Source organism: Mytilus californianus, unplaced genomic scaffold (assembly GCF_021869535.1).
Source record: "Mytilus californianus isolate M0D057914Y unplaced genomic scaffold, xbMytCali1.0.p SCAF_4, whole genome shotgun sequence".
Classification (NCBI taxonomy): domain Eukaryota; kingdom Metazoa; phylum Mollusca; class Bivalvia; order Mytilida; family Mytilidae; genus Mytilus; species Mytilus californianus.
The window spans coordinates 4,478,870-4,506,694 of record NW_026262690.1 but is presented as its reverse complement, the minus strand read 5'-3'; the positions used below and the strand labels follow the sequence as shown (position 1 = coordinate 4,506,694).

At 31.7% G+C, this 27,825-nt stretch overlaps 1 protein-coding gene and 1 long non-coding RNA gene across 5 annotated transcripts in view; both read right to left on the bottom strand.

Annotated features, from left to right (window-relative positions):
- Nucleotides 1-1,509: 1,509 nt before the first annotated feature.
- On the bottom strand, nucleotides 1,510-16,795 carry LOC127739397 (uncharacterized protein CXorf58-like). Its single transcript, XM_052251132.1, has 10 exons — nucleotides 16,732-16,795; nucleotides 13,174-13,509; nucleotides 12,611-12,710; nucleotides 12,327-12,421; nucleotides 9,884-9,995; nucleotides 7,018-7,149; nucleotides 6,431-6,506; nucleotides 5,681-5,834; nucleotides 5,060-5,201; nucleotides 1,510-4,466 (listed from the first exon to the last, which is right to left on the bottom strand). The coding sequence occupies exons 2-10, from the start codon at nucleotides 13,461-13,463 to the stop codon at nucleotides 4,251-4,253; spliced, it is 1,317 nt and encodes a 438-aa protein (XP_052107092.1). The 5' UTR covers nucleotides 13,464-13,509; nucleotides 16,732-16,795; the 3' UTR covers nucleotides 1,510-4,250.
- LOC127739421 (uncharacterized) overlaps nucleotides 1,510-27,825 on the bottom strand; it is a 143,580-nt gene continuing 117,264 nt past the window's right edge. For 3 of the 4 annotated variants that reach the window (XR_008000437.1, XR_008000438.1, XR_008000436.1), the window contains exon 2: nucleotides 1,510-2,359. This is a non-coding gene — a long non-coding RNA (uncharacterized LOC127739421). Of the gene's footprint in view, nucleotides 2,360-23,524; nucleotides 23,692-27,825 lie in introns of those variants that run through there. The other variant, XR_008000439.1, reaches the window with a different exon arrangement.

Genomic DNA, 27,825 nt, shown 5'->3' with positions numbered 1-27,825 from the left:
TCTATAATGTACCAAGGCTATCATAATATGCATTGTTTTGTAATTAACTGTGCATATAAAAAGATATTATCTGTTCACAATACCAATTAGCTTAAATCTTGCAGTTTGAAGTCATCTACTCTAATTGATCAAATATGCAAAAGTTTAAGCCAATTGCTAGTGAAAGGTTGTTTATGGAGAACGTGCAGAGTAATAAAAAAAATATTCTTACCATTCTTTTTCAGTGTTTGGCTGTTTGTTTTTTTAGACAAGACGGGCTTATTAAACAGATGGGTGATATCAAGAACACTTAGTTTAAATAAAGTATGATTTGGATACGGAAACTTCTATCATAAAAAAATAACTAATAATAAACATTGTTTTTTTGTGCAATAAGCTAATGCTTTGTTCTGTAACTAACTATTTTTGTTTACTTACAGTTCGAATATTTTTCTATATTAAAGGGGCACTAGCTGTCAAATTCATGTTCACCGATTTGACTCAAATTCTCATATTTGATTTATAACAATGTTAAACATTTATCCAAACTATTAAAAGTCTAAAATAAACAGTTAATAGGACATGGGCATGATAACACATAGCTTCGTTTCGTGTGTATTTTAGTCTAGACACCATCTAATTAACTATCGAGTGGACCTCCAAAGTCATCCGATGACCATATAAGCCATGTAAACATAAATAAAGATATAAATAGATTAAGCGAACTCGTGCTATTGGATTTTTCTAGGTCTGTTTAATTTCATATTATAGATTAAAAATATGTTTATCATCGTTTTTACCTGTATAAGAATGATTTTTTGTGGATCGGATCAGTCAATCAATTGATTTACTTTTGTTTCTTTTTCAATGTTGACATTCTTTTCCTTTAAATAACTTTACACATACAATTCACCTGTTATCCATCTCTAGCTAAGGGGTTAAATTGAAGTTCACATGAATACGGATTCAATGAGGTCGAATTATTCACTTGCAAGTGAATAATTCATCATGAATGTTTCTTAGCTTATTTTGACAAAATTGAACCATACTGGCGGCTAAAAGCGAATAATTATTTCACTATTTCACTTTCATTAATGATTGAACAAAAAAAAATCATATATTAGATTTTTTATATATCTCGTAGCTAGTGCCCCTTTAATTACTTAAGTACTGCATAACAATAGTTTGATAACCATTTTAGAAATGTAAGTTTCCATATCGAAGTTGTACTATTTTTCTAACAGTATTCCTGATATCAACTATCTGTTCAATCCATCTAGAGTCAATCACTGGAATTCAAACTCAGATAAAAATATTTTATAAATACACTGCACTTGCTTCATACTTACAACCCTTCACTGGCATTTAGCAAAAATATTTTTACCAGAAAATCAGTTTGATTGAAAGGATGAGTTCAAAATCCAAACATTTTAAATGGCACAGTTAAAAAATCTTTAGTGATAATCAGGTTGATTCTTTTTATAATTCTGTTTACAGTAGGCCTCTAATTAAAGACAGACATTTCATGTAAAAAAAAAAAATTTAATGTCATAAAAAACAAATAACATCAGAACCATAACAAATGCAACAAAGATCGATGGCAAAAACGACGTGTGATGTACTTAATAAGGAAACATTTGAAATTATTCAACCCAAACTTGAATGTAAACTATAAGTCTGCTTAGTTACGTTTTGTTTACCCATTTACACTGAATTCTTGTGATAAAGAGTAAAACTGAAAATTTATACATTCATGGGCATAGGTATTTCATCCATGGTTAAAAAAAATAAATGGGGGATGTGTCCATAGGACACAGATGATGCCCCCGCTTGCATATCATATAAAGTTATAAAGGGACATAACTGAAGAACGGTAAGAGATACGCTACCCAAATTTGTACTTGATCTGAGTTTTGTGGTAATACGTATTGTGTATAAGTTTCATAAAATTTGGTTGAGGCAAACTTTAGAGAATGGAAACGAAAAATTCAGCAATTTTTCCATTTGTAAAGGGGCATGACTCTAGAACAGTAAAAGTGACACCCCCAAAATTCAAACTTGATCTGTATTTTGTGGTAATAAGCATTGTGTATAAGTTTCATAACATTTGGTTGAGGCAAACTAAAGTTAGAGAACGGAAACGAAAAATTCAGCAATTTTTCGTTTTGTAACTGGGCATAACTCTAGAACGGCCATGAAAATACTATCATTCATAATCCATGCAGAATTGAAAATTTTGTAAAGATACCACATCGAAATACATCAAATATATTTTCAATTCAATGTAAATGTTATTACAACATTAACACAGCAACCAGTAGAGGTTTATATGAAATGACATTAGGCTAAAAATGTATATAATTACATATATACTATACACCTTATCGCTATTTGCCCGCCATTACTGGACATCACAGAAGTTCCCGTAAAATTATGACGTCATAATAGAAAATATCTTACGCCACAATGGAAAAGTGATTGTTGTATGACGTCAAAAGTTCGAGCGGGACTGATTCTCGGGTCAAGCGGGATTAGCGATAAGGTGTATTAATTAACATTCTAAGATATTCTAAGGACACTTTGTTCAAGTCTTCAACTAAAAAAACATTATAAATTGATGCCTTAGTGAGAACAGTCATTTTAGAATTGCTATAAAACATTCGTTGCAGTATTGATGATTTAGAATTGTTGAATTTTCCAATCAATTGCCCCAATTTCATGACTCTTTATCATGGATCATACTGAATATATAAAACAAGTTATTTTCTTTATTTTTTCGAGTTTTTAAAATTTAAAATATATCTTTTCTATGAGATAGTGCAGGCAAAGTGAAGGCAAAGTTAAAAAGTTAGTAACTATTTTGTAATACCGATTCTGAAAATGAAATAATAATAATAACAGCCCCTATCCAAACATATTTTAAAAAGCAGAGTTTTTTTACATTATTTTTTTTCTTGTATCAAATTATTATTCTCATCAAGTATAGATAATAAATGTCAGAAAACAGTATATGTTCATTATTAATATATAAAATATTCATGTGTGTATATTAATCTTTAAATATTACAATTATTCAAATCAACAAAAATTTATTTTCCAGCAGTATCATATGAAGCACCTTAAAAATACCATACATATAGTTTGTCAACATTCTTTTTTATAAATTTATGAAAATATAAATAGATGTATATGAGTATCACAGTGGCGGATCCAAAAATTTTCATAAGTGGGGTCCCACTGACTGCCTAAGAGGGGGCCCGCTCCAGTCATGCTTCAGTGATTCCCTATATAATCAACCAAATTTTTCCCAAAAAAGGGGGGGACCAGGCCCCTGCCCCCCCTAAATCCGCCTCTGTATCACTCACTAAAAATGCAATTGATGATATATCCTATATTCCTAAGCACTTAAGATGAAAATATTTTCTCCTGGATCAAAACAGACAAATAAATGTTTCCCAGCAACTGTACTGAATACTTATTTAGAACAATGATTTATATAAGCCTCTCAGGTGTGTAATACATATGTGAACCTTTATAAAGGCACTTAAGTACACATCAACAAACATGCATCCAGTCTGAATAATGTATGCACGTCAAAAGCTCTTTGTACAATGAAAGAACTATCCTTGATGTTTAACTTTCTTGGGTTTATTTTCAGAAATATTTGTTCTGTATGTCAAGTTTTCATATTGCAAAACACACATTTAAAAGCTTATGTGTAAATGTGCATATATTAATTAGGTGTAAATAATTACACATAAGTATATTACTTATAACAAATAATTATGCCAAGTTCTAATCAATATATATTTTATAACAATAATAAACAAATTTGTACTGTAACAGTCACATGATTAATGTCTCATTATAACCCTAAACTGTCATAAAAATTTTATAAGGAATGTTAAAATGATCTAAGAATGCAGAATTTAAAAAAATTATTCATCACAGATAAAAAAAAAAAAATAGCAAATGATTTTGTACAAAGACATCAGATCAACTGATTGACTAATAAAGCTTGAATTTCTAGTTCTAAGCTTTTCCTTGTCAGGAAAATGTGCATTTTTCATTTTACTTATACTTTTTTATGAAGCCATATAAAAGCTAGTTCTTTCCCAATAAGGCGCTATCCAAATTATTAACACAAATAACTTCAATCATAGCCCTAAGTAACTAATGATAACACTTCTCAGGTCCGCTATCATATCATATAAACATCACATGACTGAGTGAAGTCTGATATCTGTGTATAGTCATTGCTGAAATAAATGCTACGACATAATCATTCCTGTTGGAAGTCTGGGTGTGGCTATTAAGTCATCGTTGAATGATAATTCTTGTGTCCATTCATATAGTTTACTAGCTTCTTTTTCCCATTCCTCACCATCTCCATCATCACCAGTGATACCATACTTATCAAAATAGTCATCTGGTTCTTCTGAAACAGCTGTTGGCTCTCTGGAATCTAACTTTAAATTACTTCCTTCCTATAAAATACAGAATTGTTTTGCCATGACTGATCTATTTTTCCAGAAGTATAATACAGTGAGCATTAGAAATAATAAATTGGAAAATCAACTTTTCATTAAATTTTTCTAAGATTCATTACAATGACCTGGTCTATACAATTTTTTTCTGAATTTCAAGGCCCACTGTCTGGCTTGTACATTTTTGAAACACTGACCCTGTCTAGAACAAAGTTTTACACAAGTTTTATGGTCTATTTCTATTTTTTGGCTTGCTTTTGTTTGTATCACCAATCCTGTCTAGACCATAACAGTTTTCTCTGGCTTTTATGACCCAATTGTCTGACTTGTTTAAGTTCATAAGATTTTTTTTTAACATGATATATATCACTGATACCTTAGTTATTAGTTAATCAGGGAGAATATCTTATATTACTGCATTATCATTGTCAATAAAGTGTTCCAGTTAACCATAATTTACAATTTCTGTCTAACAAGGGTTTTTCTGCATCAGTTCATTTTATAGTTTCTAAAACAAATCATATGTCTAGACAATAAATTGTTTCCTTATTTTCACACTGGCTGACGTGTCTGTTTACACATGAAATACATACCCTGTCTAGACCATACATTTTCCTAAGTTTGAGGGCCCTAAGCCTGGCTTGTTTAGATCTTCGACTAGATGGTTGACTGTATGACTGTGACAGTTTGGATTTAGGAGTGTGCATTGGAACTTGAGGTATAGATTCTGCAGTCCTGTAATTAAAGTCCAGTAAAACCTTAAATAAATACTCAACTAAAGTATGATTCATTGATTGATTGGTGAGTGATTAATATCTATTGGCAAATATTTCATGCAGATTAGAGACAACAACAAATTAACAATAATCTCAATTTATAAGTTCTACTAAGTGAGTCCTCCAATCATACATCAGCTGAAATCATACAATGTAATGGATGATGCTAAACCTCAAACAAATATCACTTCAACTCAATTAAATCAAGAAAGTGAGGAAGTTTTAAAGTATTGATTCCCTAAATATGCCAAGATAGAGTTGTGGCTTTAAAATATTGATAGTGTAAGGAAATATTCTGTATGACATGGTACAATAATTTTGGAAATAATCCTTAAACCAAAATAAAATAGTTTATGCATCAGTCACTATATTAAAACCACCAATAAACAAGAATAAACAAGAATATGTTCCTTCCTATCATCCAATCAGAGCTCTTACCGTAATTGTGATATTACTCTAATATGCTGACGTTTGATTTCTTGTGAAACAGGTCTTTGAACTAATACAGGTATTTCTATCTGCAACCGTGGTGACATTCTTTGATTATATAAGTAATCAACAATATCATAAAATATTGTTCTTCTAGATAAATCTGTAAATACACATTTGGAACTCTAAATCATTTTGTACTAAAATTATAATGTAAAGACTAGAGTTTTATGTTAACCATTTGATATATGTTCACAGTGATCCCCAAAAGTGTTTTATTAATACCATATGTTTAAATTTGAGTGTGATCCATTCAAAGTAAACTGTAGGAATGTTTGCACTGACAAACATACAGAAAAACTGATGGAAAGACAAAACAAAATGATCCCTATTTTTTTGGGATGTACATAAATATTTGCAGACATCTGTATGAGTTTTGACAGTCAATAAAGATAACATTTTAAGGCATTTTTCATGCAGAAAACATGTGCTGTTGTGCAAGACATTCACACATGTAAACTGGATTTTCAGACCAAATGTCACATGTTGTACAAACAAAATCAATATTGTTCGACAATGTTCACTTCAATTCCTTAAACCTAACCTTGACCTTTTACCAGTATTACAAATAACTTAATGTGATTCCTTAAACCTAACCTTCACCTTTTACCAGTATTACAAATAACTTAATGTGATTCCTTAAACCTAACATTCACCTTTTACCAGTATTACAAATAACTTAATTCTTATCATGCATACCATCTAATGTTAGCTTTCTCCAGTAGTTTTCCTTTCCACCCATAGTAGCAGGAGATTCATCAACATTGGCTAAATACTGAAAAAGATAAGGAGACTGATCAGTTGTGGCAGGAAATAATAACAATTTTATATGTAACTTTTCATCTTCATACATTTTTTATAAAGTATAAACAATTACATAAGTGTCAGGTTTTAATCCTTTTTTTTTAAAGAAATGAAATTATGGTCAAAGAAAACACATATGATAGTTGATATTAGTTTTTGATACAAAAACAGATATCTTTCATTTCCACCTGTCATATATCTTTATTTGTGATGAAGAAACACCAAGTTTGGCTCTATTTCAAATAATTTTTGGCACCCTGTGATACAGTTATGGCATTAAAATGAGGTGGTCAAGTAATTATCGGAAAACTTTATTTGGTAATCAAAGATTAAATATTTGTTCTTTAATCTTTCTACCTCAGTTAACTTTGTATCTTTATATATCATTCTGAATATGCATGAAATATTTGTCACTGGAGTTTAGGAAATATCAATCAACTATGGTATTTTCTGAAACACTATAAAAATAAATGCTGTTATACCTGCATATAATCTTTAAGTGTAGTAACATCAACTTCATCAGTTATCTTATATTGTTGTTGAAACATGGCATCTTGTAACATTTGGTCATAGAATTTTCTGTTTCCCATATTCCGTAAAGAATCTTCTGATGCCTGTTTTATAGATGAATATATAGTGTTTTGAGTTTAAGCTTTAATTGATGTACATCTGTATATTAATAGATTATAACATGCCCTTTTCCATATCTGCCCTATTATAATCCAGAGACTCCAATATTACCCCAAGCGCTAGCCAAGGGCTCATATGGGTCTCGAGATGATACTAGGGCCCTTATGGAAAAGGACATGTTATAATCTATTTATCACATATTATACAAATGCTTAAAAAAGTCGAAAGAATTTTATTATTCTGTCCGGCAAGATCAAACAATTTTGTCACCCACTGAAATAACTTCTTTATTACGAATCTCAACAACAGTACTTGAATATTATAATGTCAATGTCATATTTTCGTTTAGTATTATTGTTCTTTATTTCTTTAAAAAATTTCACTGTCATTTTAATCGATGTTCCTCATTTGTCACTGTTGTTATAAACACTTATGACATCATAACAGGGCACAATAACTGGTTATTTGCCCCGGGCAGGAATATGACAGGGCAAAACTGCAGTTATAACAGAACCCAATGTTTTCATAACAAATATAATAAATTGTATTATTTGAGTATAAGCTGAGTGATATAAGCTCTCTGTCCTTCCAATTACAATTAATGTCATTGACAGACAAAAGTTTTCATCATTTTTTAAAAAATTTCAGTATAGTAACATACAGTATGTGTAAGAATATGGGTATTGTCTCATGGAGAACATAAGTTAAGCTTCCAAGTTTTGCAACAAAATATTAAGTAGCTACATATAAGACATATTCAACAGAATTTGAGCAAGAACCTTGCACTATTATATACATATAAAAAATATCCCATTTAAGGACTAAGGAGTATGGTTATATTTGAATTAAAACTATTACATGATTTAAACTTAGACAAAAATAATTCTTCGTGTTTTAATGGTATGACCTACTTGCCATTGTGTCACTACACTGATTGTAAGAAAGGATTAAACAATTCTGGAAGTTCATGCAAATTAAGAACAGATGGGGCTGTGTATACATACATCCCAAACGAAACAACATATCCAGAAGCTGTGGTCACTGTACTATTTGAACTACCCCATTTTATTGATTCCATTTAGTACAAAAGTTTTTAATTTTCTTATCCCAGATTTTTCCCAAGTGATTGTCTCCTCTCTGGACCAAGCTGTGTTGTGCTCAATGATGGTAATAGTCAGTTGAATGAGATCTGCCTTACTGTGGTCAGGTGAACTCAAATGTCAACGGAGAGGAAGGTCTTATATATTATATATAATTTCATTGTTACTATCTATAGCTAACCGTATCTTAATATATAGTTTCGTTCTAAATATCCATAGTTTGAAATAAAGTATAAAGTATCTTATATCTTTTGCACAAATATTTTTTAGTGTTTTCTGCAGCTTTTGAAAAGGAAAGGGTACTGCTTTTTTCTAAGAGATCACTCTTAGTGAAATTGGCTACACTTTAAGGGCACCCTTTGCGTGGAGGACTACATTTTTAGGACACACTTTACATAGATATAAAGATAGAAAGTGGCAAGACTTGCATGACTAAGAGCATATGAATTGCTTTTTAGCAAAAAAAAGGTACCATTACATCGGCTCATGCTTGTACAAAACTGTTTAGGTCATTTGTCTTTATTGCTATATAATTCTGTTGGCTTTTTTTTTTAATAATTGAAACGGTGTTGATTTGTTTGGACTAAATCAATTATTCTTTTGATTTTAATTTATTTAGACAACAACAGTAAGAAAGCAGCAGTAAATTTACACCCAATCTGACGTCTCGATGACCAAATAGCTAACATGCTCATACTTAAAATGAAAATATAAACAAACAGCTCATTTTCTACGTAATGTTCATCTCATGCATTGTAATATTATAACTCAATGATAGCCTGGCTTGCTTTTGAATTGTCTACATTTTAAATTGTCAGAGGTACAAAGTTGAAATTGTCATTATTAGATTCAATCATGAATTGTTATGTTATGTTATGTTCAAACATAAATACAAAATTCATTATAAAGTAAAATAACAAAAATACCGAACTCCAAGGAAAATTCAAATCGGAAAAGTCCCTTATTAAATGGCAAAATCAAAAGCTCAAACACGTCAAACAAATGGAAAACAACTGTCATATTCCTGACTTGGTACAGGCATTTCCTTACGTAGAAAATGGTGGATTAAACCTGGTTTTATAGCTAGCTAAACCTCTCACTTGTATGACAGTGGCATAAAATTCCATCATATCGATAACAATGTGTGAACAAAACAAACAGACATAATAGGTAAAAATGTCAAAAATAGGGGTACAGCAGTCAACATTGTGTTATTATCTTAATCACTATAAAAACAAATAATAAAATGTCGGCCATTAAAATATTGATTTCGTCCAAAGGGAAATAACTGGTCATATTAAAAGATGAATCGCAGAACAGATCTTAAATTACAGACAGGCTTTATCAAAAGATGGCGCCAAATTTTTTTCTGAAAAAGGGCAGGGTGTCAAGAAAAAATGTCAGGGCGCCATACTACGCCAAAACCTCCTGTAGGAAAAACACTTTTTTTTAATGCATGTAGTTTGAGCATTTTTTACTTCATACTGAAGGTTATACTATTCATTTTCATGCAAGTTATTATGAGATCACTTTATCTATAACAATTAAATTTGCACAGAAAGTTTAACCATGAAAAATGTTACAAGGACATTGATTTTAAAGTTATTTTATACTTTACCTCAGAGGCAGGTTTAATAATTCTTCTTCCACTCATGTACTTTAATCCTTTTCCTTCTGTATGTATGTAAATCTTGAAAAATATCATTGGTGGAAATTCTGGTCCTCCAAACCTTCATGGAGAAGACAAAAATATTTTTAAAATTAAAGAACCTTTGTGAGCACACTCACATACCACACGCTCCCTCATTGTCACTGGGCAAACAATATCTCAAAGGTTCAAAGACTCATAACTCCTACAAAAGTCAACTGATAAAAATTTGTTGTGGATATACAAATCTACATATCATGTCCTTATTATCTACAAAGTACATAAAATTCTGTAGTTTGGTTTCAGAGGTTTTGCAGTAGTATATTTGAGCCAAATTCTGAGTTCAAAGTGGCTTAAATCCTAGAATAAAAATTGAATCATAAATTCCTGTTGATATGAACATCTTCATAGTATGTCCTTATTATCTACCATGTTTCATGAAATTCTATTGTGTGGTTTCAGAGGAGATGTGATGACAAACTGTTGCAGTAGTATATTTATGCCAAAATTCTAAGTTCAAAGGGGAATAACTCCTAGAAAAATAAACTGTTGACACAGAGATATGTCTTTTATAATTTTGATAGTATAATGCAAATATTGAATCCAAATGGCAATATTTAAACATGTAAACTATGCAAAACATTTAGAGTCAATGAACCATGATTTATGGTGCAGGACCAAATAACAGAATGGAAATGAGAAATGCCAATGCTTATAAAACTGCAAACCAAATATCATTGACTATCATCAAATATCATAAGAGGATCCCTTTACAATAACCTAAACATAAACTTTAATTTGTAAACAATGTCAAAAGTTTCAAAGTCAAGGAACCATGCTGAGGGGGTTGGGGCCATATAATCACCATGGGAAAAGGACTTGCAAATGCTAATACAACAGCACAGTGATTGGGAAGGCCTCGCCCCATGCGCAATTGGCGCATCGTTGAAAACAATGGTGCAACAGGCTATGAAAATGAAGGGCTTGTGTGCCCCATATAAATCTATAATATCAATACAACTGGTAGGTATGCAAGATCAATAATACCCTCTAATGAGAGATTTTATAAATTTTACACAGGACAAATTGAAAATGAGATACATTTCTTGATTGAATGTCCTCAATATAACAAAATTAGATCTAAATATAAAATCAATGAGATAAATTCAAATAATTGATGTTACCCCTGCCTCTGGACTACAAAAAATACACACAAAATACAAGAAAGATGACTTAAAGTATGGCCCTGGCTTCTCTGTACAAATAATAAAACATATTGTAAATTGTGCACAAAGAATGGTAAAAAAATACCTTCACAACTGGGTGTGTAACTTTTAAAACATCATCAATGCAGCACCATCAAGAAACATCTGACCATAAAAATTGATGGAAGCCCCAGTGCTACAGTATGATATGAACAATGCAATAAATTTAGCAAATTCAGAGGAGGATAAGGCAGTTCTGAAGGCCATGAAAGTTGTATATTGGATGGCCTCAATACTTATAAATTTATTTCCGAAATGGCCCATTATAGTTTTTCAATGGCCCCATGTTATTTCAAATGGCCCCATGAACTGATCAAAATTGGGCCATAGTCCCATTGTCAAAAACTCCTTCCCAATCACTGCAGCATACAAAATATCATTGACATAACATTCGCGGTTCCCCTTAAACTGATCTAATCACAAACTTAACATGTAAACTATGCAATATATTCAAAGTCAATAGACCATGACTGAGGGGGCAGAGCCAAAAAGTTTCCATGGAGATGAGATGTGCCAATGCTAATGCTTTTACATACCAAAAAGCATTGACCTACCACTTGTGGTTCCCCATCAACTGACCTAATCACAAACTAATACATTGTTGATGCCTCCCTGATGCCTACATCAGAAACAGCATACTAAAAGTCTCCCTTGTTGACTCTGTCTAGGCGAGACAAAAATTGAATCATAGTTTCCTGTCCATATGCACATCTACATAGTATGTCCTAATTATCTACAAAGTCTCATGAAACTCCTGTAGTGTGGTTTCAGAGGAGTTGCGATGACAAGAACAGGACTGATTGACTGACCAAAAACAATATACTCTACAGAACTTTGTTATGATATCAATGTTTTAGTTTTCACACAAATAACTCTTCTTTAAATAAGCTATAGAAGGAACCAATAAAGTTATTGACTGGGTTGGAGTTTTGTTCATGATTAAATCAAAATATCAAAAATAAAATAAAGATAAAATACAGGTATTGAAGACCCATTGATGTCCTTAGGCTTTTTTTTGCTCTTTGGTGGGGTTGCTGTCTCTTTGACACAATCCCCATTTCCATTCTTTATTCTATTAGGCAAATAAAAAAATACCTGACTATATACACAACATATACCAATTAAAGTGACCTCAGTATTTTATGTACCTGAATCTAACTCTGACTTGTTGAAATTTATCGGCTAACAGCTCTGCTTCTTTTGGACATACTTTTCTCAAAATTTCTTTTGACAATGAATTTTCCTGCAAATAAATATCATGCTATAAAATTAAAAAATTCAAAAAATTTCACAGTATTAAACTTTACTAATGAAGCAATATGTTTTTATCTGTTATTTTTTTTTTATCTGACAATTACAAATGTAAAGCAAAGGTTCAATTTCTGACATTTAAAAAAAAATCTATTGAATAAAATATCAAGTGAAAACTTACTGCAGCACAAACAGCATGTTTTAATAGTTTAAACATTTGTCTGTCTCTAAAGGCAATCCACTGTCTCTCAATGATTGTAGCTGCTGCTTGTCGAATTAGTCTATAAAGAAAATATCAAAATAAAGTCATTAGCTAACATTAACATGTAAATATGATAGGGTCTTAAATTAGAATGTTAAAATTTACAATCTTCTATCATCCTGTTTCAAAGTGAACCACTTATTTCTAGAGATGGCAATTGCTTAAGGGCATAAGACACACTGCTTTGAATACAAAAGAGTTTTTACATTGATTTTTTATTGAAATTTTGACACAAAATGCATGTTTACTCTCAATATAAGAAAAAAAACAATATTCCATCATGACTTAATTTTCAAGATAAATTAGTTTGAATTTGGCATGTTTGAGGTAAAAACACAATACATGTCAATATTTTCTCAAAAAATAAACAGGGCTAAAAATTAGGGGTAAATTTTTTAGCTTAAAATAGAAAACCAACAAAACTAACATGCCAAAGTGTAAAAGTTTGCACAACTTGTACATTTCAAAAGTACAGAACTTACTCTTTTTCAGATCTTTGAGCCTGAGCAAGTCTAGAATTGGACTTTGCTCTGCTTTGATGCTCAAATTCTTTAGAACTGACAGGTGTTGTTGTCAATGGTCTTGTTCTGCCAAACTCTTGTCCCTCTAATGTTGCTACAAAATCTCCATGAAGACTTCTAGATGGACTTACTGATTTTCTCTTGAATTCATCACTTTGTGCTGATGGTAATTTAACATTTATGGAAGCTCTGCTGGTAATACTTTTAGCATCTAGACTTTTCCCACTTTTACCACTTGGGGAGTCTCCCATGGTAAGTTTGTGTTGTTGAAAAGAGGTCCTTACTTACATTGGAAATCTGCAAGATACACATTCTTGTAGTTATCAAAATATATATTGTTCAAACCTGTAAACACTAGAACTATATTGGTTTATGAATGGAGAGTGGTGATCAATTGATTTTTTCAGAACTGTGGCCACTTCATGAGGAAAGATGATGAATTCCTCTGATGACATAATCCTGAAAACTTATCCCAACTACTTGGATGGAAAATGGGGTCAAAAACATGACATACATGTATGTCAAAATATAAACAATAAATCCACATATCAAATAGTATTGACCAATCACGTATAAGGAAAAGACCTCAACCTGTAAACTTACCATAGGACTGGCTGAAAAGATGTCATCATCAACAACCTACATTTAATATTATGTTATTCTAGCTTAAAAGTGGGAATAGGAAAATTTCAGTCTTGTCTAACAAGAATTATATGGCAGGCGAGACAAACAAGAGGCTCTCAAGAGCCTGAATCGCTCACCTGTTATTTTTTTGCTTAAATCTTTCATCAATGATTAATTTTGCTTTTCAATATATATATTAATGAGTGGCTTAAAAATGCCATTTAAATGTTCACTATATATGTCATATTTTCTTCAAAAGCAAATAAATGCATTTTTTACCCATATGTCCCATTTTAGCGATAGTGTATGTTTCTTGACGTACAAGGAAATAAAATACAAAATTTATACTAGATTTGTTTGAGATTTTTAAAGTTAAAAAAACATAAACAACTTGTGTAAAATCGTCCTTAAAGGTGAATAACTCTTTAAGGGGTCAATTGACAATTTTGGTCATATTAAACTTTTTCGTAGATCTTACTTTGCTGAACATTTATGCTGTTAACAGTTTATCTTTATCTTCAATAATATTCAAGATAACCAAAAACTGCAAAATTTCCTTAAAATAACCAATTTGGTGGCAGCAACCCAACAATGGGTTGTTCTTTTTGTCTGAAAATTTCAGGACTGATAGATCTTGATCTTTTGAACATTTTTACCCCATGTCAGATTTGCTCTAAATGCTTTGGTTTTTGAGATATAAGCCAAAAACTGCATTTTACCCCTATGTTCTATTTTTAGCCATGGTGGTCATGTTTTTTTAAAGAAACAGTAAATAAATCACAAACTTTATTCTAGATACCCTAAGGATCATTCAGCTTAAGTTTGGTTGGAATTGGTTCAGTAGTTTCAGAGAAGAAGATTTTTTAAAGTTAGAAAACATTGTGTAAAATTGTCCTTAAAGGGCAATAACTCCTTAAGGGGTCAATTGACAATTTTGATCATATGAGCTTATTTGTAGATCTTACCTTGCTGAACATTTTTGCTGTTCACAGTTTATCTTTATCATTAATAATATTCAAGATAACCAAAAACTGCAAAATTTACTTAAAATTACCAATTTAGTGACAGCAACCCAACAATGGGTTATCAGATTCAACTGAAAATTTCAGGGCTGATAGAACTTCACCTAATGAACACTTTTACCAAGTCAGATTTGCTCTAAATGCTTTGGTTTTTGAGATATAAGCCAAAAACTGCATTTTACCACTATGTTCTATTTTTAGCCATGGCGGCCATGTTATTAGACGAAAGAGTAAATAAAACACAAACTTTATTCTAGATACCCTAAGGATCATTCAGCTTAAGTTTGGTCGGAATTGGTTCAGTAGTTTCAGACTGACGACGACAGATGACGATGGACGCTAAGTGATGGCAAAAGCTCACAGTTCCTTCGGAATGGTGAGCTAAAAATATAACAGGAGTGTATATGCTGAAATGTCTCGCTGGTTTAATTGATGATTCAAGATCAAGTATCATATGAGCTTAACTGTGTTCTAATATGACACTCTTCTTTCCCTTTGTATACAAAGCCATGTTCTCATTCCAATAAGTTTAGCTAACATACATGCATACACATTCCAGACAGTTGTGTGTATAATGTAATATCTGAATGTTTTTTCTTTGTTTAGAGAATTTGGAATTAATGGCAGATTTATTCACTACCTTATAAACTTGGTACAATTTGTAGTTTGATATATTATATAGACAAGAAATATGGTAAGAAAAAGTCAACATCTGTTAAGTCTATATGAATCTGGGCCAAGAACAGTTCCTGTTTGTCCTGTTACCGGTTTTCCCATATTCATGTTGGCCCTGTGTCTGTTGTTACTTTTATTTTTATTGTAATTTTCTTTTTCTTATCTGGGGTCTGTTTATTTGAAAGAAGAAGTCAGTGATATCATCTTTCACTGTAGATATTGTACCATGTCTCGGACATTTGTCTATACCCATTGTAATATCTTCGATTATTCCGGGAAAGTTCCGCACAAATCTTCAGGACATTAACTTATTACGTTACGTCGCTACCAATGGTATATTTGTTAGTCATTATTAAAATACCATTTGAATAATCAAGTCTTGCTTGGATCTTTCACGCATCAGTACACCTTTCCTCCAGATGTCCTTGGATAGCCACTTTGATTTTTTTTATACAGTCCTGCAATTAAAACCCAGAGTCTTCAATGGTGCCCCCATCATTGATTGCTGTAACCTTTATTGATGTCACTGATGATGTATTAGCGCTAAAGTTTTGAGACATGCTGGTGTTTTAATGTGGACATGTTTTGACGAAAAACAATTATCGGACACGTTTGGGAGATGTGACGTCTTGGCAGTTTGCGATTTTAAGGACACGTTTTAGCAAAAGACACGTTTGGGGGTATCAGACAAGTTTTTTTGGGGAATGGGAAAGGTGTTTGTCAACGTATATTTGATCCGCCTAACAGAAGTTCCACTGGAAACTTTGTTATAAACAATGTCATAATATCTGTTCCTGTTGGAACAAATATTCTATACCATTTATTCCGTTAGGAACATTTACTGTAATATTTATTCCAGTGGAAATAATATTCCAGAATATTGTTTCCATTTGGAACTTATATTATGAAGGAACTTCTATTCCGTGACAGGTTGAAGGACACGTTTTGAGAGTGTTACATGTATATTGTCAATAAAAATATGAAAAAGTGTGGTCGATCTGATTGTGAGGCCGAAACGTCTCGAAAGCAAAGTATGGTTGTGAAGAATGTAATTTATTGTGTCTGATTGGATTTTTTTTCTTTGGGACAGTTGTCATCAGGATGGAAAACCTTGTATAAACGAATGTATTCATTCAATTATTTAGATATCGCTGGCATGACCCTTATATGTCACAATATATGGAATATTAATTATTACCACATTTTTGTCTCCGTCTCCATAATAAACAATATGGCGGGACTCATTGGTTACCTATCCCGGCATGCTAGGGAATAAAACATAGATTGTGATTTCTAACACTCTCTAATTTTTTTTGAACTGGATATGTATGAATGATAGAAGGGAAATGTATAGTTTAAATATTTTGTTCATTTGTAAATACTTAATACTGGTTCTCTGTAACTATTTAAACTTTTATATAGGGAGTGTGGCACGCATGGTCATGGATTTTCTTCAAACTTCACACACTTACTAGTCTTGATGAAACAAACAAAAAATGGCAAAATTTTGGTTGCTAAGCATATCGGTTGCTATGGCAACCGATGACCAGTGTTACCTGTTCTGGATATCTATGATTTTAAGCTGAAAATGGCTATTTTCAACATAATTTTTCATAATAAATGATTAAAAGAAAGAATATTTTTTTATGATTTTATTAAATATGTGCATTTTATTAATGTAATTTAATAACTGATATTTTCATATTCATTTTCAATCATAATCACATATACCCCCCTTTTTATGTGGTTTGCATTAGGTAAAAAATACCCTTTTGAGGTCATTTTTGAATGCTCACCATATTTTTTTGCGGACACCTGAGTTAAAGTCAACCATCAATTCATAAATACCATAGTCTTATCTTATCAATGATGCGAAAAAGTAATGGGGAAGTATGTCTCATTTTTTTGTTACCATGGATACAAAAAGCTTAGTTTTCATTTTTTCAGAAAAAAAAAATTTTGAAAATTTTTGAAAAAAAAATTTTTAAAACCTAATTCTGCAGTCAGAAAAAAAAGATAAATATACAATTTGTAGAAATGATTGTAATCATCAAAATTTGAAACACATTGATACATAACGGTATTATAGTTTTAACTGTTGCTATGGAAACAATTTCATGATGATACACAAGTTTAAAACAATTTTGAAAAAGTTTCAGTTAGTTTCTTAAATGTGCACAAAAGTAGGAAAACGAAAACACTTATTAAGTTTCACTGTATACACACATGTGTATATATAAATAGTTTTGCTGGTATAGTATATCGATAATGGTGTTACCACTTGAATGAAACAAATACAAATTCTCTAATCTGGATAAAAGTGCTGATTATGAAGAAATGTCAGTCTATTTTTATGACCATGAAAAATGTTCAAAAAAAACAATGACTAAATCTAGAAAAAACAAATAAAATCATTTAAAAAATTATATATTCAATTATGCAATATTTGCCATTGAATGTGTTGCCATGGAAACAAGCAGTCCATTTGCAAAAATACTGATAAGTGCTAATTTTTATACGGCCGCAACAATTTTTTGGGGTCGTATATTGGTATGACGTTGGCGTCGTCGTCGTCGTCCGAAGACGCATTAGTTTTCGCACTCTAACTTTAGTTTAAGTGAATGGATCTCTATGAAATTTTACCATAAGGTTCAATACCACAAAAGGAAGGTGGGGATTGATTTTGGGGGTTATGGTACCAACAGTTAAGGAATTAAGGGGCCAAAAATAAGCATTTTCTAGTTTCCAGACAATAACTGTGGAACGGTGTATGGATCTCTCTGAAATTACACTACAAGTTTCCATACCACAAAGGGATGGTAAGAATTTGCTTTGGGGGGTTATGGCTCAAACCGTTTAAGAATTAGGGGCAAAAAAGGGGGAAAAACAAGGTTGTCCTGGTTAATGGACAAATACTTTAGTACAAAACATAATTTAAAGCAGTGTAAGGGAGATAAATCAAATACATCATTGAAATTATCTCCCTTACACTGCTTTTAAATTATGTATAAAGTAATGGTTAATGAACAATTAAGATAATTTCAAACAGTGTAAGGGAGGTAATCCAAATACAACTTTTTGGTTACTTCCCTTACACTGCTTTTAAATTTTGTTTAAAGAAATGCATATTTATAAAGGAAGACCAGTAAAAATATCTGCAAATGTTGCATCTTTTTTTTTTACAATAAAATCCATATAAAAGATTTGACACTATATTTTAAATTCTATTATAAAATAGATTAAGACTATGGTAAATTTAAATGGGTAATTATGGTTGCAAACTCCATTGGAAATTTGAATTGAGATATTATGACCATATCTTGAGGGAAAGAATTTTTTGGGGAAAAAAAAGGGGGGGGGGGGGTTTAAAGAAATTGTGGGGGTCAATTTTTTCTCATTTCAGATTTCAGAAATTAAAAAGAATTATTCTTCAAATATTATTTTTTTTTCAAATTTCAAATATTGAAAAATTTCAAGAAGTAATCTTTAATTGCACAGTATGGCGCATTAGATTTGTAAAATCTTTGACCACATTTATTTATTTGTTATGCCGAATCTAACCGTGTATTTAGATTTTTAATTTTGGGTCCAGTTTTCAAATTGGTCTACATTAAGGTCCAAAGGGTCCAAAATATAAACTTTGTTTGATTTTAACAAAAATTGAATATATGGGGTTCTTTGATATGCTGAATCTAAACATGTATTTAGATTTTTGATTTTTGGCCCAGTTTTCAAGTTGGTCGAAATTGGGGTCCAAAATTAAACTTTGTTTGATTTCAACAAAAATTGAATATATGGGGTTCTTTGATATGCTGAATCTAACCATGTATTTAGATTTTTGATTTTTGGGCCCCGTTATCAACTTTGTCCACATTGAGGTCAAAAGGGTCCAAAATTAAACTTAGTTTGATTTTAACAAAAATTGAATTCTTGGGGTTCTTTGATATGCTGAATCTAAACATGTGTTTAGATTTTTGATAATGGGCCCAGTTTTCAAGTTGGTCCAAGTTGGGGTCCAAAATTAAACTTTGTTTGATTTCAACAAAAATTGAATATATGGGGTTCTTTGATATGCTGAATCTAACCATGTATTTTGATTTTGGACATTGGACCATAATAGGTAAATTAAAAAAATTGAAGTTCTTAGACCACATTCTTTCTGTGTCAGAAACCTATGCTGTGTCAAATATTTAATCACAATCCAAATTCAGAGCTGTATCAAGCTTGAATGTTGTGTCCATACTTGCCCCAACTGTTCAGGGTTCGACCTCTGCGGTCGTATCAAGCTGCGCCCAGCGAAGCATTTTATTACAAATTCGTTTAATGAACTTCGATACATATAGCAAAGAGTGTATACAATTTTGTAAAAAAAGAAATGATGGATTAGTTGTGGTTTGCTTTATGTCCAGTGTCAAACATCTCATGCATATTTCAGAAGAGAACAAAACCAATAAATTTAATAGGAACATTGTAGGTCCTGTGCTAGTCTACTGACCAAAAATTAATTAAAGTCAATAATTTGAAACAATTCAACACAATAAAAGATAGAACCAAAAGAGTCAGACGTTGATCCTCTAAATAAATGATAATTGACCATCTAACCTTTCTATAAAGGAAAAAATACCTTTATTATGAGCTGTTTAGTTTTCTTATTGATTCTAAACTCAATGCTGAAATGGCAAAGCATGTATACATGTGGCTATACGTTTTGAATAATATTGTATTATTGGATGATGAGTATCTACATGAAGATCATTTTTATAAAAGTTATAAAAAATCAAAAAAATCAAAAAGGTCCTTCAATAGGTGTAACCTGGGATGAAGGCAGACAATTCGAAATATCACTAGAAATCGGGATCAATTGGACAAGGACAGAAATTTCAATAGATCAACTAGGGAGCCCCTAAAAAAAGGGCGTAACAAGCAAGGGCGGGTAACGTCGGCCGTCGACCCGATGGTCCCTGCTATTCATCCGAAACATTTCTTGTTTAACATTCTGGCAGAGGAGGAATTTTCAAGATTTTCCAAAAAGTTCCGTTTCCCTAAGAGGACCCACGGAAAATCGGTCAGCGGGTGACTGCTGGTCTTACAACGAGCAGCAGGGGGAAAATATACCATCTAGACAATTGTCATATCAGGGGTACCACTGACTGCCTTAATAGATGCCCGCTACATTCATGCTTCAGTGATTCCATATGTAATCAACCAAATGTTTCCAATGAAAGGAGGGGGCGGGCCCTCATGGCCTCCTGGATCCGCCTTTGGTAGCACTATATTTACATTAGTAAAAGGCATTGGATTATTGAAATTTGAGGAAAATAATAGTAATCTTAATGGATTTTTAGCAGCAAATTAAAACATATTGACAATATAATAACTCTTTACACAGGGTAACTTTAAAAGAATTATATGCATGTACATATACTTTGATTTCCACTGAAAGCCCATTACAGAAAGATGTTTCTCAAAATTAGTATATAATTGTCTTTCTTTAAACCAAAAATAATTTAGATTTTACTTTGAAGCAGAAGTCTATGTTTATAACATATTATACATGTGACTTTTTGTCCGTGACTTTTTGTCTGTGACTTTTTGTCTGTGACTTTCTGTCCTACATTCTGACCGTTATCATGACTAGGAAAAATGACTTTATACCTATTTAAATGTAATAGGCTTTGCATCAAATTTATAGAAACAATTAGATTGAACCATTAATTTTATCAAATAAGAAAATATAAAATGCTTTACAAACTTTCGGGAACATTTAAAACTAAGACAAGGCTCTGGTAACCCTCCAGTTAAGTCCGCGAATATGTTTACTTATATTTTATGAAAATATTTTAAACTACAAAGATATCGTGCATGCAGGGGCTCGGGCATACCTCAAGTAGTCTGCGAAATGTGTATTTGTTTTTATGAAAATATTAAAAACTGCCAAGATATCCTGCACAAGGCTCGCGCATGCCTTAAGTAGTACGTGGAAATAACTATTTACTGTTAGAAAATATTAAAAAACAAACTATATTGAATTTATCAACTTACATGTATGTATGGCCTACTTCAAACACACCTTTTGAGTTACTTTATATTTGTGATCAAACGTGTCAAATTATAACCAGTAATATACAACATAATTTACAACACAGTTAAATACAATATACTACTCAATACTATAAAAAGTTTAAATAATTCGGTGCTCATCATAGTACCCTAAACTGTTTTTCCCAGTTTTTTACCATTCAATCTTAATTCTATCTTTTTTTTATAAATTTAAAGAAAATCCAATAAGATATAAATAAGTATTAGGTAGTACAACGACCAGGTCACAGTCAACGTTGGTCAGGTCAAGTTTTTTTTTACCAAAAACATATTTTTCCTGTTTTTTTTTTAATAATATAAAATAACACAGTAATTTTCATCGGTCAGGTCATTGCTATTGTTGGTCAGGTTATTGTCAACGTTAGAAAGGTCACGTTATCTGAATATTTTATATTTTTTTCTATATTTTTTTATTAATTTATATATTAAATGATTAAACTTTATTATATTTCAAATTTAACATAAACCCTTTAAGAAATAAAAAAGTTATTAGCATTTTCATTTGGTCCTGGCATTGTCAGCTTTGGTCAGGTCACGTTTAATGAAGATTTAAAAAAGTTTTCTATATTTTTTTTTCTTATATTCATGTATTGAATGGTCTAAATTTATAACAATTCAAATTTGACATAAATCCTTTGAGAAATAAAAAAGTTATTATCGTTTTCGTTTTGGTCCAGTCATTAGTGTAACCCGTCAAAGGGAAATAATTCGTATTGTGAGGAAAATTGCACAATGATCATTTTTTAGAAATTAATTTCGCATGTTTCTAGGTAGATTCCCCATAACTTTTTTTGAATTTTGACTAAAACAAGAATGAAATTAATTGTTTTTGTGTTTCTTTTTAATAGATGTAGCCGCATAATTTCACAACACTACACCAAATATTGTATTTTTCTCAAAAATCCCAACTTTCTCTGCTGTTACCATGGTAACCAACCAATATATATATCGGTTGACATTATTTTTCTGACTAGTCTAATAGGATCTACATATCAGCCAATTTTCAGAAAGATCGGTGACTATGTGTGCCGAAAAAGTTTAAGTGGTTACAGAGAATGAGTATTAATAAGGGGACGAAGTCCCCTATAACAGTAGAAAAATCAATAAAAAAAAAAAAAAAAAAAAAAAAAAATCGGGAATATTTCCCGAAATTTTTCATTGTACTAATGAACTCAAAATCGTTAACTTTTTTTTTTGTAACTTTTTTTATTTTCCCGCATTTGCGCAGAAATCTACTTCCTTCTTCCGGTCTCGTTTGTCATGAGACTTTGAGTGAAATATATATTTATCAGTCCAGTAAAATATAGGAAGGAACACAATAACAATTTCATTTCTAACTATTCTTTGATATGAAAAAACGTTACCTGATGTTAGCGTTTCTTTGTTTACATTGACTATGACGTCATAACTAAAATCCCTAACAACAGAACCAAAATCGGAAACGTTACGGTATTTCCGTTTCTTTTTTAACAGATCAGTTTAGAACTTAAAATATGTTTGAATTAAAAAAAAATAATTTATACAGACTTCGTCCCCTTTCACAGGTAATGCCTGCCTCATATTAGATTAACTTTGAACTATATTTCAAATTACAACTACATAATAAATCATAAATCTTTCCTTTATTCACAGTTTTTCTAATATGCGTTTCCGCAGTTAGGGACGCATGCGTTAAATTCCTATATTTTTGCAGCCAAAAATCAACATTGTCAGATCAAATGTGTTTAATTTTTTGAAATCAAGTAATTTGTGTGAAAATGAGACTAAAAACAACTTTACAGAAAGAGCCGAAACATATCCTTTTTAATAGCCTATATACCTCTACTAAAAAAATGCTTGAACAGTTCTGTTAGAACATGATATAAATCCCTGTTAATGTTATGACTATACACCTTATCGCTATTTGTCCGCCATTACTGGACATTACACAAGTTCCCGTAAAATTTTGACGTCATAATAGAAAATGTCTGACGCCACAATGGAAAAGTGATTGTTGTATGACGTCAAAAGTTCGAGCGGGACAGATTCTCGGGTCAAGCGGGAATAGCGATAAGGTGTATTATACTGTCTGGATACATGTATTGAAGTCACATATTTTCAATCTGAGCTTAAAGAATATGAGGCAGATGATACCTCTTAAAGGGGACAAATAATACAGTTTAGTAAATACTCTTCGATGGTGATTGATTTTACTGACATTGCAAATGTACAAGGAGGGGGGCAGTGTCGATACCTCTGGGGACGTGTAGTGGCTAGTTCTTCGTCCTTATTCGATCATCAGGATACCTGATATCAAACTTTGGCTGAACAGAGACATAAATCAAAAAGAACTCAATAATTTGTTTACAAATGCACAACAAAAAAGTAAAACATCATCAAATGCAATAGTATTTCAAAAGTTTAAGTTCAAAACTGAAATGTAGTTAAATAGTAAAAGATTGCAGATGAAATAAAATAGATAAGTATTTTAAGTCACATGAGAAAAATAAATGTGTTTTAGAATTTAGAAAATCGTATCAAAATAATGCCAATGTAGTTGCTGATATTAACTCGTATATACACATGGAGAGTGAACTTCTCCCCACCAGAGCAACTCCTGATCAAGTTTTAATGAAAAACTTATCACTTTCTGAAATATATTAAAAGATCATATTGGTATTGAAGAAATATTGAACATTTGTTGAATAAATGAATATTCATCGAATACATAAAGTAACATGAAATTTGAATACTTTTATGGTTAAATGAATAAAGCTACTTCTTTAGGATGTCTAGATCAATTAAACATACATGTAAAATAAACCTTTAATTAATTAAGAAAATACTAATTGGAACTTATGAAGGGAGACCATCCAATTCACATCCATTACACAAATATTATTATTATGAGGCGGGTACTGTGTACATGTACAAGACAACTCAGACCATCTATATACACCTTACCGCCATTTGTCTGTCGTAAAAGGAAATCACAAATGTTCCCATAAATTTTAACGCCTCAAAGGAAAAGTGATTATTGTATGACGTCAATAGTTTGTGTCTCAAATTCTCAGGTCAAGTATTAGATTAATACTACTTTTTTTTGGTATAAAGTTTGTAATTATGAATTGATAAAGGTTTTATTAGAAATCAAAAATCCCCATTATGAAGCAGAAACTTCCATTTAAACCAATTATTTTGATAAGGCACTTTTTTGGCACATGCAACGAAGTACATGTATATCTATATATATTCCATCTTCATGCCTAATATATCATGTACTGTGTTACAACTCTAGGTTCTACTGACGAAGAAAGGTAACACTAGGCCACTGAAAGATGAATTTTGTTCAGTCTAGGTGGCCGAGTGATCTAGAGAGCTGGACACAGTGCAGGCGGTGTTATAAAGATATCTCAATAGCATGAGTTTGAATCCCGGCAAGGGAAGAACAAAAATAGATAAAGACAACGAGGAAAGGCATTACATCGACCACCGAAAGCTATATTTTTATGTAGCCTAGGTGGTCGAGTGGTCTAGGGCGCTGGACACGGTGCAGGAGGTGTTGCCACAATGACACAGAAGCAAGGGTTTGAATCCCGCTGAGGGAAGAACAAAAATTTGCTAACGCAAATTTCAAGATCTAACATTGTTGGGCTAAATTTGAGACGAGTTATATATATATATATATATATATATATATATAATACTTTAATGTGAACTACAGTAATACCATTAGATGGTCCAAACTCTCTCTTTATACTTTGTCTTAGTTGACATTATGGACGGTCCTAGTTTACTTTATAGATTCCCCAAGTTGCCTTATAAGTTGGTCTGAGTGAAACTCGATTTTATTTTTAGTAATTCTTCGTTGATTAAAAGCAACTCTTTCCAAGCTATGCAATGTAAGAACTAAAACATGCATCAGCAAATGAGTGAATAATTAGACATAATTAATAAAGCATATCTTTTATTTTTGCATGAAAGGCAATAGACAAGTGATTGGCCAAAGCTATCATATTTGATCATTTGAATTAAGTACCCACATGAATTATATTTTATGTTGCTCAGCTACCTAAGGGAAAGTAAAAATATCACTTTCCCCATAAACTTTTAAACTTGACTGGTGCAGAAGATCAAAAAGGCAAATCCCATATTAAATGGTTGTTATAATAGATTAATTGATTAGGCCAATAAAAGACATTCAAACTTTTTATCAGTGGCAATCAAGTGATTTAATGGGAGAATAAGGCTAAGCAGTTTGAATCTGAATGTGACTTTTATATTTTGATCTTCTGTCCTAAATTATTGGTCATGAAGATAAATGGAATACATTTAAATTACCCTTTTTATTGGGACTAGAGGTCAGATCAAAAGAAGGTTGCATGTCTACAAGAATGTAAATAAAATAGGCAGTTGGTCCAAGGATAAAAATTAAATTTTATTTCAAACGAAAAAACAATCGAGAATAAAAGTTTAGTATTTCACTTTCTTTCCATTTAAATCGATAGTAATAGATCAGAAATGTCTCTTAGTCTGGTTAAAATTTAATCTATTTTTACTCATTGTTGTCATTCAGTTAAATCTTCTGTGTGTGGTATTTTATCTATTATAACCATGCAATCTGACCCATCTTGTTGTATGGATCTAAAATTTGAGGTTATATACCATATAAGAAAACAAAAACATATGGATAACTTTAATTCAAAAGAAACTGATTATCTTTTACTAGAGAACATCCATACTGAACGTTGCAAATTTTCACTTGGAGTTACCATAAAAACATCAAATATGGCAGGTAGAGGGGAACTTGGTTCGCTCCCTACACTTTTTTTTATGTAATAATAAATATGATGAAATATTGGATTGATCTTATTAAATTAAATTGAATTTTTAAATATCATTTGGGAGGCCATAAATCTATCCCGGTCTATGAACAAATCTTACCAGGAATCTTGGATAGGAAACTTTAGACATGTTTTTATACGACCGCAAACAAATTTTGCCGTCGTATATTGGTATGACGTCGTCGTCCGAAGACACATTGGTTTTCGCACTCTAACTTTAGTTTAAGTGAATGGATCTCTATGAAATTTACCATAAGGTTCAATACCACAAAAGGAAGGTGGGGATTGATTTTGGGGGTTATGGTACTAACAGTTAAGGAATTAGGGGCCAAAAATAAGCATTTTTGTAGCTTCCAGACATAACTTGTGTTAGTGTATGAATCCCTCTGACATTGAACCACAAGGTTTCATATCACAAAGGGAATGCTGGGATTGATTTTGGGGGTAATTGCCTCAAAATTTTCGGAATTAGGGGCCAAAAAGGGGCAAAAAACAAGCATTTTTCTAGTTTCATGACAATAACTTGTGTGTAAGTGTATGGATCTCTCTGACATTGTACCACAAAGTTCCATATCACAAAGGGAATGCTGGGATTGATTTTGGGGGTAATTGCTTCCAAATTTTAGGAATTAGGGGCCAAAAAGGGGCAAAACACAAGCATTTTTCTAGTTTCATGACAATAACTTGTGTGTAAGTGTATGGATCTGTATGAAATTGTACTGCAAGGTTCCATATCACAAAGGGAATGCTGGAATTGAGTTTGGGGGTAATTGCCCAAAACGTTAAAGAATAAGGGGCCAAAAGGGGCAAAAAATAAGCATTTTTCTAGTTTCCAGACAATAACTTGTGTTCAAGTGTATGGATCTCTCTGAAATTGTACTGCAAGGTACCATACCACAAAGGGAAGGCTGGGATAGATTTTGGGGGTAATTCCCTCAAAATTTTAGGAATTAGGGGCCATAAAGGGGCAAAAAAACAAGCATTTTTCTAGTTTCAGGACAATAACTTGTGTGTAAGTGTATGGATCTTTATGAAATTGTACTGCAAGGTTCCATATCACAAAGGGAAAGCTGGGTTTGAGTTTGGGGGTAATTGCCCTAAACGTTTAGGAATTTGGGGCCAAAAAACAAGCATTTTTCTAGTTTCCAGACAATAACTTGTGTTCAAGTGTATGGATCTCTCTGAAATTGTACTGCAAGGTACCATACCACAAAGGGAAGGCTGGGATTGAGTTTGGGGGTGATGAATCATAAGGGGCTTCAAAAAATTTGGGGGGGGGGGTTGATTTTTTTTTTCTTTTTTTTCTTTAAAATTTTCCATTTTAAATTGGTTATTTCTGATTTATATATAAAAGCAAATAATAATTATAT

Coding starts and splice junctions, on each gene's coding strand:
- LOC127739397 (XM_052251132.1), bottom strand. CDS start 13,463: ATGGGAGACTCCCCAAGTGGTAAAAGTGGGAAAAGTCTAGATGCTAAA. Junction 7,150..9,883: donor TTATTAAACCTGCCTCTGAG/GTAAAGTATAAA, acceptor TCTATAAAACAG/GCATCAGAAGATTCTTTACG. Junction 4,467..5,059: donor AAATGTATGGTCTAGACAGG/GTATGTATTTCA, acceptor TGTATTTTATAG/GAAGGAAGTAATTTAAAGTT.